General features: G+C 54.3%; 6 protein-coding genes across 6 annotated transcripts; 5 read left to right on the forward strand and 1 right to left on the reverse strand.

The window, feature by feature from the left end:
• Positions 1-3,016: 3,016 nt before the first annotated feature.
• On the forward strand, positions 3,017-5,082 carry SPBR_08251 (uncharacterized protein; the record flags this gene model as incomplete). The annotated part of the gene is made up of 4 exons (XM_040766489.1): positions 3,017-3,065; positions 3,138-3,349; positions 3,423-3,621; positions 3,794-5,082. 4 exons carry the CDS (start codon positions 3,017-3,019, stop codon positions 5,080-5,082), a joined length of 1,749 nt encoding a protein of 582 aa, XP_040614766.1.
• A 2,523-nt stretch (positions 5,083-7,605) lies between these two features.
• Positions 7,606-8,254, forward strand: SPBR_08692 (uncharacterized protein; the record flags this gene model as incomplete). The annotated part of the gene is made up of 2 exons (XM_040766930.1): positions 7,606-7,715; positions 7,840-8,254. The coding sequence occupies 2 exons, from the start codon at positions 7,606-7,608 to the stop codon at positions 8,252-8,254; spliced, it is 525 nt and encodes a 174-aa protein (XP_040614767.1).
• Positions 8,255-9,198: 944 nt separating this feature from the next.
• On the forward strand, positions 9,199-10,244 carry SPBR_08566 (G protein beta subunit; the record flags this gene model as incomplete). Its single annotated transcript, XM_040766804.1, has 2 exons — positions 9,199-9,220; positions 9,313-10,244. The coding sequence occupies 2 exons, from the start codon at positions 9,199-9,201 to the stop codon at positions 10,242-10,244; spliced, it is 954 nt and encodes a 317-aa protein (XP_040614768.1).
• Positions 10,245-10,921: 677 nt separating this feature from the next.
• SPBR_08086 (uncharacterized protein) lies at positions 10,922-14,901 on the reverse strand (the record flags this gene model as incomplete). The annotated part of the gene is made up of 5 exons (XM_040766324.1): positions 10,922-12,524; positions 12,582-13,102; positions 13,179-13,427; positions 13,529-13,760; positions 14,630-14,901. The coding sequence occupies 5 exons, from the start codon at positions 14,899-14,901 to the stop codon at positions 10,922-10,924; spliced, it is 2,877 nt and encodes a 958-aa protein (XP_040614769.1).
• Positions 14,902-16,211: 1,310 nt separating this feature from the next.
• On the forward strand, positions 16,212-18,030 carry SPBR_08315 (uncharacterized protein; the record flags this gene model as incomplete). Its single annotated transcript, XM_040766553.1, has 2 exons — positions 16,212-16,362; positions 16,643-18,030. The coding sequence occupies 2 exons, from the start codon at positions 16,212-16,214 to the stop codon at positions 18,028-18,030; spliced, it is 1,539 nt and encodes a 512-aa protein (XP_040614770.1).
• A 946-nt stretch (positions 18,031-18,976) lies between these two features.
• SPBR_08727 (uncharacterized protein) lies at positions 18,977-19,507 on the forward strand (the record flags this gene model as incomplete). The annotated part of the gene is made up of 1 exon (XM_040766965.1): positions 18,977-19,507. One exon carries the CDS (start codon positions 18,977-18,979, stop codon positions 19,505-19,507), a length of 531 nt encoding a protein of 176 aa, XP_040614771.1.
• Between the last annotated feature and the right edge of the window lie 100 nt (positions 19,508-19,607).

Below are 19,607 nucleotides of genomic sequence, written 5' to 3' on the forward strand. Positions count from 1 at the left end.
TATTCGAAGACGGGAAAACGTGGCTGCATCCTTTGAATTGAGCCAACCAACCTATCAATCAACCAAAAACAAGATCTTCCTTGTTCACTTAAAAAGGAACACGAGGTCTAAATTACTAAGATGGGGAACGCCATCTAACCCGAGCGATGTACGCAATTCGCGTACCTGTGCGTGTGAACTGTCCGCCTTTAAGGTTTCCCGCTTGTCCTCCAGTTCGACGTCGGAAACGAAGTTCGAAGCGCCATTTGCCAAACTCTTCGCATCCTTCTTTTTCGCAATCCGAAGTTCTCGTTCTCGAGAGCCTGACCGTGAGTCCGCAGAGACACTTTGTCTTTTGAGCCTCAACAGCCTGATAGTCGTCAATATCCGTATCGAAAGCAGACGACATTGCGTGCTGGGGTGCGATGGGATCCCCGGCATCGATGATTTTACGCATCCGGTGATAGTGCACCAATTGCAAAGTCAAGCCAGCTATCAGAATAGAGAGCAGGCAGCCTACACGTGTGCGGGTGGTTCGGGTATCAATATGTAGGATCTTGCTGCCATATCTGACAACTTGCTTACAACTCGCCGTGTCGCCGAGCTGGATCTGACCTTGGAATGGGTCGAGGCTCAAGTCTCATTTTTGGTACCGGTGTACATCTCGACGCAGTGAGAGGGTGACCTCGTGGCAGCTGCTTGGGGGTGCTTCCCGGCCTTACGTTCGACTAAGCGGGTACTAATATTATCGTTGTTGCACTTGACGTCAACTAAGATCTCGTACGTACTGTTGTAATGCGGACGTCAATTTTCAAAATAAATAAGCTGTTGGCGAAGGAAGAAAGATTAAGACGAAAGAGAAGGGACACTAGCATTTTTTACTTCTGATGTTGATCTACATCTCAATCAGTGCACATGTAAACTTTGTAGACGTCGTCAAGCAATAATAGCTAGCAAGGTTGTATGGTAGATCATTCACAATGTACACTTTTCAAATCCGTTTACTGAGGTAAAGGTCCACAGCCCTAAACTTCTGAGCCGAACAACTTGACGTCAAACTGTATACTGCCACTGTGATCAGGTAGAGAAAAGCTCAATGGTATATCTTGGTGTCGAGTAATGATATATGAAAGCTCCTGGACTTCGTTCCAATTCTTTTAAACTTGGGCGGGGGCGAAACAAAACAAATAGGTCCTACTGGACGAGTAGGGTCCATGCTGCAGCGGAATGTTAAGCTCTTTGGAGAAGCCCCACCCCCGCGTTTTTGCATAAGCAGTAAATTTTTCGAAAACGTGGAATAAGGTTGCAAATTGTGTCTTGTATTGAATATGCCATTTCATATAAAAGTTCGAGGCCGTGCTGTTTACTGATATAGTAGACTTATCATCAAGGTCTACCTGCTTACCTTTGTCAATGCTACTTACGATCGTCCGATTTGGAAGCAGGTTGCCCACCTCGAGTACTTGCATGGATGGATTCGATATACGCAAAACATGACGGTCCGAACAGGCAACGGTCGCTTTTCTAAGCCATCACAACAGCACAGTTGTACACGAAGACATCGGATGGCAATGGGACTCTCCACTGCAAAGGTTATATTTAAGAGACACTTCATTGACGTCCTTTATCGATTCCATGTCAATTGAACCCAAAAGAGTTCATATTCACTTACAACACCGTTACAGCACTAGGCCGAGAAGGGTCAGGATATGCTGCCTGCCCATGCCCAGTGGGGCATGACGGCTGCGTCACTGCTAGTAGCGGGACCCACGCAACTCACGCCTACGATATCACGCGATAGAGATAGAGGGGCTTTGGGAGCGTGAACGGTGTTATGAACGGTGTGAACGATGTTCACGGCGACCTGATTGCGCAAGGCGGTGAACAACGGTGTGAAAAGTATCATGCGATGCGTTGTAGTCGGAGTTGGAGATGCTCGTCAAGTGAGTCGGGCAACAGACCGCATAGCTACATATTCTTGTAAACGTGATCTGGTCGGGCCTCGTCACAGCACAGCGAAAGCCCACCTCGAGCATTGTCTTGTACCGAGCCCCTTCATGCACTCCCGCGATCGGCTTGATAACGAAAGAGCCGGGTTCTTCACCAGTTTCGTTCCTCCTTTGCTCGCATCCTCGCTTGCCCGTCGCCTCTCTTGTCTCTTCCAACAACCCCGTCGCCAACCAGAAAGCTCAGTGTGTCGTCACTTATTACGCAGTTACGTGACCGGACTGAAACGGATCCGGGTGGTCTGCTCATCCCAAGCAGTGTTCTGACAGAGATCCAAGGCTCGACGGGGTAGGTCCCGGTTCTCCTACTGCGTAATATTCGTTACGTTTTGGCTTTTGGCCAAGGTGTGCCACTGCCAACAGTACTTTATTCGAGCACATATCACTCCAAAGCCGCAACTACCCCGCCCCATCCCCTCCCTTCCTCACGCACGGAGTACCTTCCCTCCTGATGGCGCACGTCTGGTGACTTCCTTCGCTTCAGTTTCTGATAAGGCACCTCGACCGCACTTGCCTCGATAAGCGCTGCCTGCCTAGCAGAATGTAGGCTGCCCCACACTGTGCTTCCGTCCACTTGTTATGCTCTCCCGAACATTTACTGTCTCCGCCCGCCATTGCCTCTACCCTATCGCTCTTTCCCTCTGTCCCAGCTCCTTCCTTGCTCTAATTCTTTCTTCAGTCTCTGCATCTTCTCTTTCGTCGCCAACAGTTGACGATTTTACATCTTCGCTTCCTCTTGTCATTTTGGTTGATCGGGCAATAACTACAGTTCGTCATCTGCACGACGCACCTCATCCCGCGCATCCCGGTGTCATCTGCACGATTCGCCCTTATCGGCCATATCCACCAAGCCCGCGCATAGCCTCGCCAGAGACATATCGTTATTTTTTTTGTACAGACTTTCGCATTACCTTCGATTGTGGCTTTAACATCTGCAACTGAACATACATCGAACGCTTCTCGAACGACAATCTGAACGTCAATCTTCGATACTGCCAACATATCTGCAGCTGAGCCGTCCATACATCGCCATGGCCATGTCTCCGGAGCTCGACAACGGAGCTGTCGGGTACGAGAGCAGTATGTTTTCCACTCTTTTATTTTGGTAGTGTATCGTCTGTGTCTTTGCTTGCCGCGTCTAACATGGAGTAGTCCTCGTCAGTCTCAAGTCCAGCAACAAATCATTCCACGGTAACTTCATCAACCGCGAGATCCGCCTAACGACCGACAAACCGATGTTCAAGATCGGCCGGGCGTCCAAGACAGTCAGCAAGGGACTTCTTCCTGCCTCCGACAACGCCTTTTTTGATAGCCCCGTTGTCTCTCGGACGCACGCCGAAATCACGGGCAACTTTAATGACGGTGTATGTGGGCGTTCCGTATCTCACGATCCCTTATCCGTGCGGTCTCATTAACATTTTTTTCCCACTCCTTTAGTCGGTCACGGTAACAGATTTGGGCTCACTCCATGGGACATTCGTGAATGGAAAGCCCACCAAGGAGACTGCTTTGGTCTTAAAGCAAGACGACATTGTCAGCTTTGGAATCCACGTATCTCGTGGCTTGGACGTCTTCTACCCGACTTCGTGCAAAGTCACTTACGTCAGCACACTGAACAAGTGCGATATCCCATGCCGTATATAACTCGCTTTCGTAATACTTGCTAACATACCACCCTAGGCCTGCCGAGAGGGCTCGCTCTTACTGTGCGCCTGACTCCGACTGTGCTTCCGACTGCAGCGCCAGTGACTTCGAATGTGACTCTGCTAGTATTTGCAGTCACACTGGGCCGAAAGCCATTCCTACAGATAGTGCCAAGTCTAAGACTGCGATCTACGAGATCGAGGACAGTGAGACATCTTCCAACGACGACGCTATTAGCGTGGAGGAAATCACGATGTGCTCAGAGACGAATGTTCTGCCGCCTCTGGATAAATTCGTGAGCGAGGGTCGTGGCGAAACGGATGATGTTTATGCAGACGACGACGAGGTGGTTGACGAGGACTACGGCGAAGTGAACGAAGACTATGAGGTCGATGACGTCGCCAATAGTTCAGAAGATGAAGAAGCGGAGGAGGAGGAGGAAGAAGGCGATATAGAAGACGACGAATATGAGGGGGAAGAATACGAGGAAGAGGACGACAATAAAGATGTTAAGCTGCCAGAAGACATGGAGGGCAGCTACCTCAGCGAGCAACTCGAAGGCTACGCCAAGGGCACCAAAAAGGACAGTCCCCCATCGCTCGTTTTCGGCAAAGAGCCCACCCCGAATAACAACGACTCAATGCCAGTCCTCGGCCTATGGACACCGCCACCCATGTCCGCTGAGGATGTGGCCACCCTGTCCCGCATTGTTGAGGATGAACTCATACACGAACAGGAACCGATTGAAGAGGACGTTACCAATGACGAAAATGCTGATGTCGATCCTGTCGACGACGGCAAGTCGCTTCTCCTCGATGACACGCTCCCACGCTCGGTGTCTGCCAAATTCGATATCTCGTCGCTTCTCAACCCATCGCCACCGACTTCGTCTCCCGCAAAGATCCCGACCGACGGCATTCCCGCCACCCAGGCACCTGGCGTTTTACCCGCTGTCTACCGAAACATGCCCGCCAGTTACGAAACGGCTGAACCCAGCGAGGCATCCCGTGCCGAAATCACCGACGAAGCCCGTATGAAGGTTAACATGGTCATTGACTCCCTTCAACAGGCGTCGCCGTCTCCGGCTCTACACCCGACTGTTTCCGACCTCCCGCCGCTCGTGGCTCCTAGCGGTGAGGAAGATAGTGAAGACGTGGATTTGACCAACGCGACGACATTCTCGTTGTACAAGAAGCGGAAAGCAAACAGCAAGAAGCGTAAAGCCGACGAGATGCTTGCTTGCACATCAGGCATTTCGGCAGCTACTATTTCTGTGGCACCCCCTTCCGCAACCGAGGCCCCATCCGCAAAACGGCTTGCAACACCCGCCGCCGTGGCCGCCAAGAAGAAGAGCAAGGGGCGGGCATGGGCAGTGGCTGAGAAGATTGGCATTGCCGCGCTCGGGGGTGCCGTTGTGCTTGGCTCGCTTATCTACACGGCCCCTTCCTTCTGATGCCCATCTGTCGTTTTGCCAAAGCAATATTGTCAATATTCGGCAATTATTTCTCTTTTGTCTCATTTCCGTCTTATTAATTGTCGTTTTTTTTCCGGGTCGGTCATGACTTTTTTTTCTGTCTCCCGGTTATCAAGGATTCCCTGGCGTTTTTTGACACTTCAACCATAACGCCAAATTGCAACGACCGGAGTTTTGTAACGTTATGTTCTTGACATTTCCCTTCTAATGTTATTGTTTTTTCTTTTTTCTATTTCTTTTTCCTTTTCTTTTTCTTTTTCTTTTTCTTTTTCTTTTTCTTTCTTTTCCTACTCTTTCTCTTTCTCTCCAAATTTTACAAGTTTGCCAGGGGTGAGCTATTTTCCTGTATGTTACATATTATAACCTTTCGGCAGACACGGCATGGGACAGGAATGGAACACCAGCACACATACATCGTTCACAGCAAATTCAACAATGCAAACCGAAAGTCTATATAATACAGTATATGCTTGGTTTTGTCTCCATACGCGTTTCTAGTTGCTTCCTGCTGTTTCTTGCTCTGGCTTTATTTACTCTCCTTGCATCCATTCATGCCAAATTCGATATTTGTATTCAGCTTTGTGTTTCCACTTTGCTCAGTTCTCGTCACCTGTGTTTGCAAGATTTCGTCTCATGCTAATTGACTGATATTGTGCATCGATCCAGAAATCGTAGGAAGAAATGGACAACTACCGATGACCGCTCTTTTATAAGACAAAGAGCTGCATTCCGGTTCCTTGTCTCGTCACCAGCACTGTTATTATCCGCATCTGCACGTCGGTTGCTCGTTTTTTTGCGACCTCGTCAGAACAAAGCGGTCAGTGAAAGGTGGATCTATCGGATGTGGCCGCGTGATGTAAAGAATGAAACGTGTTGCCCGGCGTCGGGTGAGACTTGGAGTTGCACAAAGTGTGTGAACCCGATATGCGACGCCTCGTGTTTTGTCATTCAGTTTTCTTCATCCTTGTTTTTCTTTTTTCCTTCATGCTTCCACCTCCCCTCATTTTGGCTCCTCATTCTTCTGTTGTCCTTTCGTCCATCGCGTCAGTTTTTATCGTATCAACATCACTTCGTATCAGGCCAGCTGTGCGGCAGCGCCTCAGAAATCTAGCCATTACGTCCACCATCTGTGCCCATGTCGTACGACTGGACCCAAAGCAAGTGGCTGCTGCCGTGGCGAGGAATCTCGAGTCAATCAAAATGGAAAATGTCGTCTACTCCACACCTGCCCTCTTTGCGTATATGCACACCTGTAAGCAGGTAAGAATCCTTTTGTTCTCTGTCGTACAAAACAGGCAAAGAGTGAAGTCTGTACGTCGTACTCGGTGACAGGCTTGCGGACATGCAGTATTGCGCTGTTTTGTTCTGCCCCCCTCTCCCTTCCCAAGATGCAGCCTCGCTCATATCGGGAGCTCGCCATCTTTGTAAAGAACGCTGATCCATGTCCATGCATGCAGGCTGCCTAATGATGCCTCCAGAGTCTGCAACGAGGAGATATTACGCCAAGTAGGAAGGGGTTGGAGGTGATGAAAGTGTCGCAATTTTCTCAGATTCCGTCGTGCAACTTGCTGGTCTACGTTTTGTGTTTTCCTCCCCCTCGATCTAGAATAGGTAGCCTAAAACCACGACCCGTACGATACGATTGTCCTCGGCACTGCATGACTGTTTGATTTATAGCCAGAGAAGAAATAATGCGGCCCGGTGCAGAAACTATCAAGAAGGGCCATAACGAAGGTTATAAGAACTGTACAGAATTGTTTAGCGTCCATGCAGCTATGCTCCCATCCAACATAGTTCGGAGTCTACGCATTCCCTGTAGGACAAAAGTGGCCTGAAGAGACTTTTGTACGGGGAATGGGAGAAGGCGTAGTAAAGGATAGGGAGGCGTCTTTGATACTTGGCAGAAGACCAACGCCGTATGTTGTGTGATGCTTTATAGGTGACCAATCCGGTTCCGAATCACCAGCCATCGTTCGTATCGAATTCCGCCACGGGCTACTAATTCCATATCTTACTGACTAACGTAGGAGCTCTACCCTGGCCCTGTTCAGTCGTTTTTGCACTGTCGTATGAGAAAGGTAGTGTGCGCGACGTTGTTTGAAGGACCATTTTGAGGGCTGCTCTGCGATTCCGACCACAGACAGGACGGTAGTTTCTGTATATGTCTATCTTAGGCCAATATCCTTTACTATTAGTGGTTCTAAAAATCACCATTCGTAGAAACGTCCGAAATCGTACTACAGTTACCAGCTTCGTGTTCTGAGTTTGAGGAACTCCACCAACTACTCTCTGCTTTTTAAGAAAACGCAAACGACCATTACCTACTTAATCGGGCTGTCCAGACATTACCAAAACATTTCCGCCTAACAACCAGGCCGTATCCTACATGTTCGTCATATAACTGCCAGATTCAACCTCCTGACGACTGAATCGAAGTAATATACTTCGGTCTCAGGCATCGCATTCAACCGTCGACCCTCCCGGCTCTTTGCAGATTCTATCATGGCCAGGCCTTACTACACGGACGAGTTTGTCTACGGATGGCCGCAAAAAAATTGTGGTTGTTCGCAGATCATTGAGTCGTGCTCCTACTGCTGCGGCAGCTTCACTGCGTAGGTGGATAGTTCTTATTTTGTGGAATACATCATACGTCGACGAGACGGCTAACACATCCAGCTGCTCCTCCTGCACATACTGCTATGGTCTGGCCTACATCGAAGTCCCTTGTCCTCACAGCCGCGCACCACGCCGTGAAGCCACAACGGAGTCGGCATCCTCGTCCTCGCCACCCACATCGTCGTCGCCACGGGCCTCGGTCATGACTCGCTACCACAACCAGGACGTGGCCCAGCTGTCGGTTCGCGGCGTGTCGTTTGATGCGAGCTTTGTGGATAGCGTGGCAATCCGGCACGGCGACAATGGCAGCCACAGCGGTGGAAGCAGCGGCAGCCATGGAGGCAGAAACCCTAGCCGCCGCGACCCAGACCACGGATTGCCACCTTCGCCGTCGTCTTCCACTGCTTCTTCTGCCTCGTCGTCGTCGTCGTCACCGTCGTCGCCATTATCGCCGAAACGAAGACCTCGCTTTGGCCGGAACAAGAAGGGGTCGAGTGGCGAAGGTCGAGACAGTGGTTCAAAGAGCAGTCGTTGAGAATGTAGAGGGATGAATTTGATGAAGCCAAGGATGCGATGGAATGAACTGGATGTGGAGTGGTAAATGTTGGGTCTCAATATAATGCGCAATATGCGTGGTTATGAACTTTATGATATATCAATTTACGTTGCTACAGTTCCATTCCCGAGGATCTGGCTCGATCTGGCTCGATCTGGGACCAACATGCCGAAGTCTTGACCCCAATCGACGTTCGATCTGAGCTTCATCCGTGTTGATCTGCGCTCCAGCGTGCCGATGTATGTGATTTGTGACAGAATTAAAGACAGCGCTTTCTTTCCACCCCTACAACGACGGATATTGTAACGGAAACCCACAATGGGGCGACGGATCCAACCGCATGTTGTTGTACAGGAGACACAAAAAATACCCGTCCGCAGTGGCGCTGGCGGGTGGCCACATGCGTGTTGTTTCGTGTTGCGGACACAGCCTTCGCCAATATAGCCCATCACACATTTATTGACCGACACAAAATAATTTGCGAAGAAACGAAGCAGGGCGGAGCACGCTCGGTGTGCAATTTATTTCATTTTCGTTGCAGACGAGGCGCAGGGATGCATAAGAAACGAGGATTCCTTTGGATGGCGACTACAGCATGGCAAAGAACAACTGTAGTGAGATTCTGCAAGGTGGAGATAAAGGAATGATACGATAGAACACAAAACATTAGTAGAACGGATCAAAAAGGAATAAATTAAGCAAGTCGATATAAGCCATCATTGTCGTCGAATTGCGCCAGTGATTTTGTGTAAGTGGTCACGTGCACACAAATCATGACTAAGCCGTTCGCAAGATGGCCCCACTCTTGTCCATTGCCATCTCCGCTAGGTAAAGGGTCCCAGCCTCGGGGGCACTGGAGCTGCTCTCACCTCGACGGATCGACAATCCGCTGCCGACGACCACGCTCGACGCCGACCGCCACCATGTCTGTCATTCTGTGCACAGGTACGTTGTAGATGTCTCCCTGTCGCCGTGTTGTTCGACATCGCGCCTCTATTTGCTGACTCGCTCCTCGTCCGTTACTTCCACCTCTCCAGCCGGCTATGACCACACCATCCGCTTCTGGGAGGCCCTCTCGGGCATCTGCTCCCGCACGATCCAGCACCCGGACTCGCAGGTGAACCGCCTCTGCATCTCCCCCGACAAGCGCCTCCTCGCCGTCGCCGGCCACCACGCCGTCAAGGTGTTTGACATCAAGTCCACGAACCCCAACCCGCTGCTCGTCTTCGAGGGCCACACGGGCAACGTCACCGGCGTTGCCTTCCACTGCGAGAGCAAGTGGATGGTCACGAGCTCCGAGGACGGCACCGTCAAGATCTGGGACACGCGCACCGCCGCGATCCAGCGCAGCTACAGCCACGGCGCACCCGTCAACGACGTCGTCATCCACCCCAACCAGGGCGAGATTATCTCGTGCGACCGCAGCGGCAGCGTCCGCGTGTGGGATCTGTCGGAGAACAACTGCACGCACGAGCTGATCCCGGACGGCGACGTGCCCATGTCCTGCATCACGATGGGGATGGAGGGCTATCTGCTATGTGCCGCCAACAACACGGGCAATGTCTTTATGTGGCAGCTGCTGCCCACCTACGAGCGCACCAAGCCCGTGCCCATCACGCAGTTCCGCGCCCACAGCGACTACATCACCCGTATCCTGCTGTCGCCCGACGGCAAGCGCCTCGCCACCTGTAGCGCCGACCACACGGCCAAGATCTGGGAGGTCGACACGCGGCCGCCCGGCCCCGACGAAGAGCCCAAGCCGCTCGTGCTCAACGCCACGCTCAACCAGCACCAGCGCTGGGTGTGGGACTGCGCGTTCAGTGCCGACTCGGCCTACCTGGTGACCGCCTCGTCCGACCACTACGCCCGTCTCTGGGAGCTGCACAGCCAGCAGGTCATCCGCCAGTACAACGGCCACCACCGTGGCGCTGTCTGCGTCGCCCTCAACGACTACTCGGACACCCGGTGAAAGATTGGAGGGATTTTGTTTCGTTTTTTTTTTTTTTTTTTTTTTTTTTTTTTTTTTTGACGACGGAAAGACGACAAGCACCTACGCTTAGTGCACTTCCCACGTCCCTTCTCCCATTATTTACAGTATTTTGATACCCACGGCCGCGATGGTGTCCTGCGAAGGCAACGTGCCCATGCCTCGAAGAAGAAGAGCCGCGTCGAGGTGGAGGTAGGCCGGTGTTTGGAGAAACGGATTGGTTGGCTTGGGACACAGCTTTGGGCACACGGAACGGACCGTGCACAGTTGGGAATATGACGGCCAGTTCGGCCAGGTCGCAGTATATACTTGCAGATGTGTGCTACGCCACAGCATGGGCGACGGGATGCCACAAACGGCACACCCCAGAGGTCGGGCGGCCGCCATGCATACTTGCCCGCTTAATAACGGCATCTGGTCGCCGAAGAAAATGGACCTCCAACTCTATAGAGAACAACGGCATGGCATGAGCAAAGCAAAGGAGAGAAAGGGAGACAATGAATCTTATATACATGTGGATATATCGTTTCAAAACGTATTGGTATTTTGTTTAGCCAAGGGTCGCTTGCTTCTATTGTGGACGGAATCGAATGAAGGCAGAAAAACAAAGAACAGTGACATGAGCGGCATTACGCCGTTGTGATGACAACGAGAGCAGCTCACCACCCGTCGCCCCAGCCGTCGGCATCGTCGTCGTCTTTTGGCGCCAGGTTGATCTTTTTGGTCACCGGCTTGGCGGCGGGTTTCGCTGCCGGCTTGGCGGCGGGTTTTGCTGCGGGCCGTGACGCCGACGGTACCCGGCTCGACGAGGCCGAGCCCGTTCCGGTCTTCGCTAGGCCCTTGGGCAGTGCCTTGCCGCCGCCGGCGATGCTGCTCTTCTTCTTCTTGGCCTCCTGCGCTGCCAGCCAGCCCGCAAAGTCGGGCTCCGCATCGTCGTCGCCAAACGGCTGCACGCCGCCAGTACCGCTGGCGGTTCGGCTCGACGTGGCTGCTGCCGCTTTTGTCGTCGTCTTTGCCGCGAAGGGATCCGCATTCCCGTCGCCGTTGTCAAAGTCATCGTTACCCCACGCATCGCCGCCGTCATCGCCAAAGCCGTCGTCCATGGCGCCCCACGCATCGTCCTCGGCGGCGGCATCGGCATTGTCGGCTGCATCCGCAAAGTACGAGTCGCCTCCCACATTCGAGGAGGACGAGTTCCGCGACACGGGCTGCGAGGCCGACGGCGAGCGCACGGCCTGGCGGTGCAGCGTCGAGGCCGAGGCCGTGCTGTGCATGGTCGGTCGGCCGGGTTGGGCTGTGGCAGACGGCATCGGCGTGGACGCCGAACCGGCCGCGCCCGACTCCATCTCGCCGGCCGCGGCGGACATCTTGTTTGTAAACGAGGAAATGGCCCAGCCGGCCCAGGAGCTGGTGGACCCGGAATTTGCGTCGGGCTGCGGCGTGCTCATGCGCGCGGCGCCGTTGGCGTTGGCATCGCCACCCGCTGTTGCCGAGGGTGGCGGCAGGACCGAGTCGGGCATCGCCGCGGCTGCTTTGCGAATGCGGTCCATGAAAACGTCCATGGTCTTGGTGGCCTGGTCACGCACCAGCTTCTCCTTGTCGAGCAGCACGGCACAAATGGCGGGTAGGATGCGCCCGGCAATGTCATCGGGTGAAAAGTGCTCGGCCGTCGCTGCGAGCGCCAGCAGTGCGGCGTTGCGCGCGTGTACAAAGGGATCGCGCAGCGACCGCGAGAAGGCGGCAATGAGCACCTTGCTGCGCGAAGAGGTGCCCAAGTTCTTGGCAATCTTGCCGAGGCAAATGGTCGTGTTGGTGCGGATGCCCGGCTGCTCATCGTTGGCCGTCTTGGCCAGATAGCGCAGTAGCTCGCCGTTGATGGTGCGGTCGGACAGCTTGGGCACAAAGACAAGGACGGATTTGAGCGTCTGCTCGCGCACAATGGGCGCAAGGTCGGTGAATCCGCCGACGATCTGGGGGAAAATCTTGTCGTTGACGATGCGTTGCGGGAAGCGGTCGATCATGAGCGGCAGGTTGTCGAGCAGGCAGACGCGGATGCCGCGGTCGGGGTTGGCAAAGAGGCGGATGACGACGGGCGTGACCTTGGTCTCAAAGTCGTCGTTGGACAGCTTTGTGCCGATCTTCATGACGATGCCAAAGGCCTTGGGGCCGCCGCCGCCAAACTCGACGGACTTGAGGAGCTCGGGCAGCACCTTCATCTTGAAAAAGTCCTCAGGGAAGTCGTCTGTCAGTTCGTCCAGGTCGCTGGTTGGGTTAGCAGGGGTCACGCATGGCGGGATCCAAGGTACAATGCGGACCTACTCCAAGAAGCGCTCCCGTTCCTCCTCGGTCTTGACGCCGAGGTTCTCAATGCCGTCCGTCAGCTTGATCAAAGGCGAGTCGAAGAAGGCGCCGTGGCGCTGGCCCATTTCGAGGAAGTTTGCGACGCTGATGCGGGCCTTGGGGTTGGCATTCACAAGGCGCTTGTAGCCGGTCTGCATGGTGGGCGGCACGTTCTTGGTCTGGCCGGCCTGGTCGCTGCTGGCAAAGTCGCCGTTGAAGACCTCGTAGATGAGCACGCCAAAGTTGAAGGAGTCGACGGCCCAGTGGTTGCTGCGCTTGATGGCGTCCCAGCCGTTGCGGGCCAGCTCCGGCGGGGTGTAGCGGGCAGCATCCGGGACTAGGCTGCCGTAGTTGTAGATGATGGCGTCGTCGTCCTTGACGTTGCTGAGAACCTCGAAGCCGCCGAGTTTCCACTCGCCGCTCTCGGATGTGAAGATCGAGGCGACTTTGAGGCTGCCGTGGACAGACGAGGCGTCACCGTTGATGAATTTGATTGTACGCTGGGAGTCTAGTCAGGACAGGGCGAGACAATAAAGAAAAAAGAAAAAAAAAGAAAAGAACAGCATGTCAACATACAGCAACACTGGACAATCCCCACTTCAGCGTCTCAGGGCTCAGGCTCTTGCGCTTCACATGCCACCGCAGGGGCACCAGGCGCTCGGTCGCAATGTAGATGTACGTGTCCGTCTCGACGGTGTCGAGCACCCTGATGACGCCGGGGTGTCGTAGGGTGCGCAGCTTCTTGAGGGCGTTGCGGGCCAGCGGGAGGCGCGCTTTGTTTGCGGTGACATCGAAGGAGAAGATGCTGCAGTTGGATCCGTCGTCCTGGGGCGGGAGGTGTTAGAGGGGCTTCAGCGAGGACACGAATGAGGACAAGTAGACGTCAACGCGTCAAAAAAGACTGGCAGGGCTGCATCGTCACGCACTCGTCGGGTTCCGTTGTACAATGTCCAGATCGAAGGGTCGAGGTCGACGCGGTCGCCAAAGGAATAGGGAAACGGGGGCCCCTTGGCGATGGCCGACGCGACGGCCGACTTGAGGAAATCCATCGGGGCGGGGCACGCGTCGCGGATCGGGGGCGACGGCGGCGTGGGCGGCGAGGGCGGGAGATCGAGTCGGCGGTCGGGTGTCGTGGTGGTTGGCAGAAGGATAACGAGGCTGCGGATCCTCGCAGAATATACAATTCAGGGTGGCCCTATATTCGGTGCACCGTGGGATAGGTCAATCGTAGCTCCCTGAATGGGGTTCACCCCTCCTGCCGCTTTTGGCGCGACGTGTTTAATTGCTGGAAAAGCTGCCACCGTTGTCTCAGTGAGACGACCCCAGGCGGCCCTGCTGTAAGACCCCAGCGCGCCAACTGTGCACTGTAGTCGTGTGCTCCGGCGCATCGTTGTTCCAAGCCGGCCTACGTTTTACTGGATGGCGCCTTCCGCATCGCTCGTCTCGTCTCCTTCCCTCGTGGTTGCGGTTTTGGGACTTGGTCTCGGCAGGAACAGAAGGCTGAGGGACAGCTGGACGGGGGAAGGAACGAACCTCCTGAGTGGCACCGACTAGCGCTGCAAAGGAACAAAATAAGTGGGCCGCGGTTACGGTGTGGATGTCGCTCTTTCCCTGGGCAGCCTGTATTACAGTGTACGCCGGGACCTGCTGTATAACGCAGAACGCAGTTCCCACGACTGCCCAAGGATGGATTCGCGCAACCGCTGAAAGTCGCAAAACAGAGACACCCCCTTGTCGTCTACCCGCCGTGTTGTTTCGCAGCGTCTAGTCTATCAACGGTCCGCAAGTGGGCGTGTGCTTTTTTGTCTGTCATCTGGCTCACGGCCAGCCTCGCCTCTTTCCTGCGCTCTCCCACACCCTCACAACGCGGGCCTCTCGTCGTCCACCCTCGTCGCACTTCGTCGCCTATCGTCTCGCCTCATTTTCTCGTCGTTGATTCGCCGCCGCGCGAGATCTGCCAGGCAACACACGGCACGCAGGCAAGGCTTCCTGCTCCGCGCGGCTCAGCACCGCGAGGCCATTCTCACAGGCTCAGCAGCGGCGCGTGCTCCGTCGGACGACCTGCTTCGTCGTCGCCGGCGCCCCTGAGAGCCGACTTGGACCTGCGCGACCGCACAGCTGTCTGCGCCTCAGGCCCCGGCTCTGCGCTCCATGCGTCTGTCCAGGCCGCAGCGCACTGGTGAGCGACAACGGTGACGGCGCCCTGCTGGCGTTGCGGCCGAGGTCTCGTCCTGAAGTGCCGTGAACGGCAATTCGTTGCCCGGCCCGGTATGTATTCTATATTCATAGTCCTTCTCATCTTCGCCGTTTTTGTTGTGAGCGTGGGTGGTTCACTTTCCTTTACCTCTCACACCTTTGCTCTATATTTTCCTCTCTTTTCACATTCTATTCTGCTCGCTCTCATCCCCCTCCCCGATTCCCCAACCACCTGCAGCCTTCCCCCTCTTTCATCCGACAATTTCGTTGTTTACCCTCGTCTCTTTTTCATTTTCTTCATTGCCCCCACCTCCGTCTATGATGACTATTGGTAAAAGGTCAGACAGCCTCATGGCGCTCATGGCGGCCTCTCTGGTTTACTTGGCATTCTCGCCTCTGTTTTCGCAGGTGGCCCTGTGTCACACAAACTTGGTCGCAGGCTATACAGTTCTGCCCACACGCTGAGCGTTCTGTATACTGTTCTGCGGCTGAGCGGCTGCCCCTGTTTTATTGCACTTTTTTCATCCCACCTCGCCTCAGCTCAATGGCCTGCTGGCGAACAGGGGCGGCTGCCACAGACCCCTTATACAGACGCTGCATTGATTGCCTGGCCCTCTGCGGCCAGTCAACCACGGCGTCTCTTGGGCTGCCACTATTTTGGAGTCCCGGATGCACCTTTTCGCGCAGATACTTGCCTCATTTTACGGGCTTGTTCCAATCTGTGCGGATGCTTAGCACCGGGGCCAAAGGCCATGGCAGACATTTGGCTGTGCAAGGAGGGTGACACGATGCTGTCCTGCTTCTCGCTATGCCTCTCTATATACGGGACGGGCCCCTGTGGAGGTCGAGATGGCATGCGTAACCGCTCGGCCGTGCTGCATGATGACCATTATAAGAAACTGAAAAGACCTGAGACGGAATCCCTACCCTCTGCTTCCTGTTCCTTGTCCCGCCCTTTTATATGTTTCCATTTGTTGCATCCTCGTCGCTTCGCATTCGTGCTCCATGGCTATAGCTATGCTGTCCTTTCTTCATACGACTAACCACGCATGCTCGCTTCTGGCGCCCCGTTATAGACTCACACTGCATCACGCGCGGCTGGAACTTTTCCTGCTCTTTATTTTTTCAATGTCCTTTGTCGCTCTACAACTCGAGGAAAGAGATGCGAGACGCATCTTTACCAGATACGTCGGCGCCACCACGCCGTAGTGGCTATGATGTCCATGGGAGGCTATTCAGCGACCCTCTCAGCAGCAGGGACGGCATTATGAACAGCATCCTACAAGGCACAGCGCATGACAGCACACTGCCGCGGCTGCGCGGAGCCACCGATGGTCTGCCGTCCGACGGTCCACACTCCAGGGCTGGCATTGTCATCGCGGAGCAAAGCCCGGTGTCGCCGCCCCCAGAGCCATGCACTTTTCCCGGGTGCTTGGCGCTGACGTGGATGACGACGCCGTTTTGTATTCAGCATCTGGCACGGATACGCCCAAAGAAGCAAAATGGCACGAGCGCACCGACAACAACAGGAGCAGGAGCAACGGCGACAACGGCGACAACGGCGGTAGCAAAAGCAGCACCAGCAACCATTGCAACACCAATACATAAATCAGGCGATACTTTGGCAAATGTGTCGGGAAACCCGTCACCGCGGGCGTCACAACCGGCTGCGGCGGTGGTTTCCACATCTGCCACTCCGCTGCCCACATCCGATACTCCACGTCTGCCCAAAAATGCAGTACTCTCACCTGAACTGTCGACTACTTACATGAGGCGTAAGACAGCCCCAGGCAGTGGTTCCCGTCCAGCGTCTGCAGCAAGACCATCTTTTCTACCCCGCGTAGGACAACACGCCGCTACGAATACCGCACCCGTTACACCCGCGTCACGCGCCAACGGCGAGAGTGTGGCAGGCTCATACTTTTCTTCTTTGCACACCGCTTCACGGCAAAATGGGACGGCGGACCATCTCCCTAACGGTCGTGATAAAAGCAGCATCAAAGACAAAGACAACAGCAATGCAAACGGTGGCAATACTATTTTGACGCCTTCAGAAAGCCCGCCCGAATTACGGGCCTTGCACCATTCGAAGAAGCGACCTCGATCCGATTCTGAGAATGGAGCCCAACGGGCGCAAACAAATGAGGCGCCGACACCGAGGGTGCCTGCAGAAGGGGACAAAGGCGTGGGAACGAATGCCACGGAAAGGCCGAATGAAGTGAATGGCGAAACGTTTCCGCCGACCACACAAGCCAGCAACAACCAAGACGCTCAAGCGAGCGCCTCTGCCTCAAATATAGTCGGCAACTCTGAACCACAAACAAATGCACCTGCGGCACAGGCACCTACAATACACATTTCAAAGTCTGGCCCGGATCGCGATGCAGATGACGCCGCTGCAGAACTCTCCACGTCGAAACGGTTGGGACTACGGCTATCCTTGCAGCGCCGGATCCAGGAACGAGACAAAGCGCGGTCCAGTGACGCAGCCAACGGGACACCGCAAGCAGCCAAAGCGGCAATGACGTTCTCCCTAGACACATACATCTACAGCCAGGGCGAGGACGTGGCGCCGCTGCCGCCGCCGCCTGAAGTCGCGAAGTCCAGAGAACGACTTGAGGCCGCATCGGCCGCCGCAGCCGCACCACTACCCACGCACTACTCGTCCGTTTCGTCGTCTACGTCCTCGTCTGCCAGAAAGGCCCCCGATTTTGTCTACGCCCACATTGACCCACGGGTGCACTGGACCCGAGCGCGACCCAAGGCCTGGCACGTCGCCAAACAAAAAGAAATTGCGGCACGGGGCGGGCGCAAGGCCAACTTTGGAAAGGCTGTCCAGCGTTCTGCTGCCGCCCGCCGCCGCGCTGTAGCCGCAGCCGTCGCGACAGCGGCATCAACAGTATCATCGGAGACGACAGGGTCGCCAACGGACGAGCCGCCAACGAGTGCCCCAGATGGGGATATGAATATGAATGTGAATATGAATACGAATACGGGGCCAGATTCTGCCGCCAACAGCACTACCCGCGGATCAACACAAAAGGCGTCTACCACACAAGTCCCAACAGGTGCAGCACCACCTCCCCAGGTCCCCTCGGTCTGGACGGGCGAGCTACCCACCGAAGTGACGAGCAACAAGCCATGGATGGCACTATTGGGCAAGTTGGCGCAGGACGAAGAGGCCGGGCCGGTGAAGCCAAAACCGAGCGGTCGGAGCAAGGGGCGGCAATGAATTTAGGGACCACAGTCCATTTTGGGGGACTATATTAGGTTAAAAGGGTGGGGAACGTATGGGTCATCATCGTCGGGTAGCATTTTTTGCATGGGAATGGGTTTGTTGTTATAGGGGTAATTACATGTTCAGTCTAGGGCGCAGCAGCGGAATACCAGAGTGACCGGCGTTTTATGTTTTTTATTTATTATTCTCTCTCGTTTCTTATTCTGTTTATGTTTCTTCTTTGATTCTTTCAAGTACTCATCTTTCTATTTGCAATAGTTGGCTCGTTTAAACATTAGGCGATTCATAAATAACCAACCCACACCACCTGCATGCCAAAAGGTGAAATTGTTTACTACGCCGTAGTATCACAGGCCGAACGCTAAGCGCTATCAAAGAATCGATCCAACTATAAATCACGCACAACCGGGAAAATTTCAGATTTGCAAATTCAAGCTCATGAACCACAGGGCATTCCCTTCCGATGCTCCGTGACGGTTTTGTGCAGTGCAACTATCTTTGTTGGTCAATTTACCCGCTACAGGAACAACTTCTGTTGGTTGTTTATAGACTGGCAAAATATAATTTGCAGAGAAAGGGACTGGACGGGCTACACGCAAGGGTCCTGTTGGAACCTCAAGTTGATTACGAGTCATGCGCAGTTGTCCATTACATCAATATATAGAAACATCCCGACCCGTCGAGACGGGGACTGTAATCAAACAACGTCACGACAAGAATTTTGTGCCTCAGGAACATAGTCCACCCCTTTTGGATTTTGTAGTAACCCTTCGCCGCTGTCGTCATCGTATTTCCCCTATATGGTTATTGGCGGTTCCTTATAGGCGAGACAAAAGCGTAATTATCACGACTCTTTTACTCTGCCTCGCCCATACTCTCAACAACACCACTTGCTTGCCCATCTGGTCTACTCTGCCCTTTTCTACAACCAACTGAAAGCATGTTGCTGTTGACCCTTGCTGTCGTTATTGCAGCCGCTGCTCAGGCATCCGGCTTCAAAATCCCGAAAAACCAGCCGGATGGCGTCTACATAGTGACAGTCGACGCCGGCGGCACCGACCGCATCGGCGCCAGTGGCAACGTGCCCGCCGCCAAAATCAAAGAAACTCATGATACGGCGCTGCAGGAGCCCAACGGAATCCAATGTTTCAGCCAGCACATGGTGCTGAACGCCGCCAACACGGATGCGGCAAACAACGCCCTCGACGCACAGTGCGGCAGCTATCTCGACGTTGACGGAAACAAGAGCATATACTCCAAGAGCGGCTGCGTCGTGGCTTACTATTGCAACTGGAATTCCAACATCTGCGATGGCCCCACACGGCCGCTCTTTTCTGCCAAAATCACAGACCGGTGCGACCGTTACATTCCCGGCACCGCCACGTTCCACGACCAGCAGCGGACGCACTTCGCGTACGGATACCGAGACGTTTGCGAACCGCAGAGCGGCGATGACTTTTGCGGCTATTAGTGGTGGAACATGAGTTACCTACGTATGACTGCAATTGTACTTGTACGTCATACGAACTCCACAATTTTTCGGGAGCACAAAAAGCAAGTCTCACAAACGG

This window comes from Sporothrix brasiliensis (genome assembly GCF_000820605.1).
Source record: "Sporothrix brasiliensis 5110 chromosome Unknown Cont22, whole genome shotgun sequence".
Classification (NCBI taxonomy): domain Eukaryota; kingdom Fungi; phylum Ascomycota; class Sordariomycetes; order Ophiostomatales; family Ophiostomataceae; genus Sporothrix; species Sporothrix brasiliensis.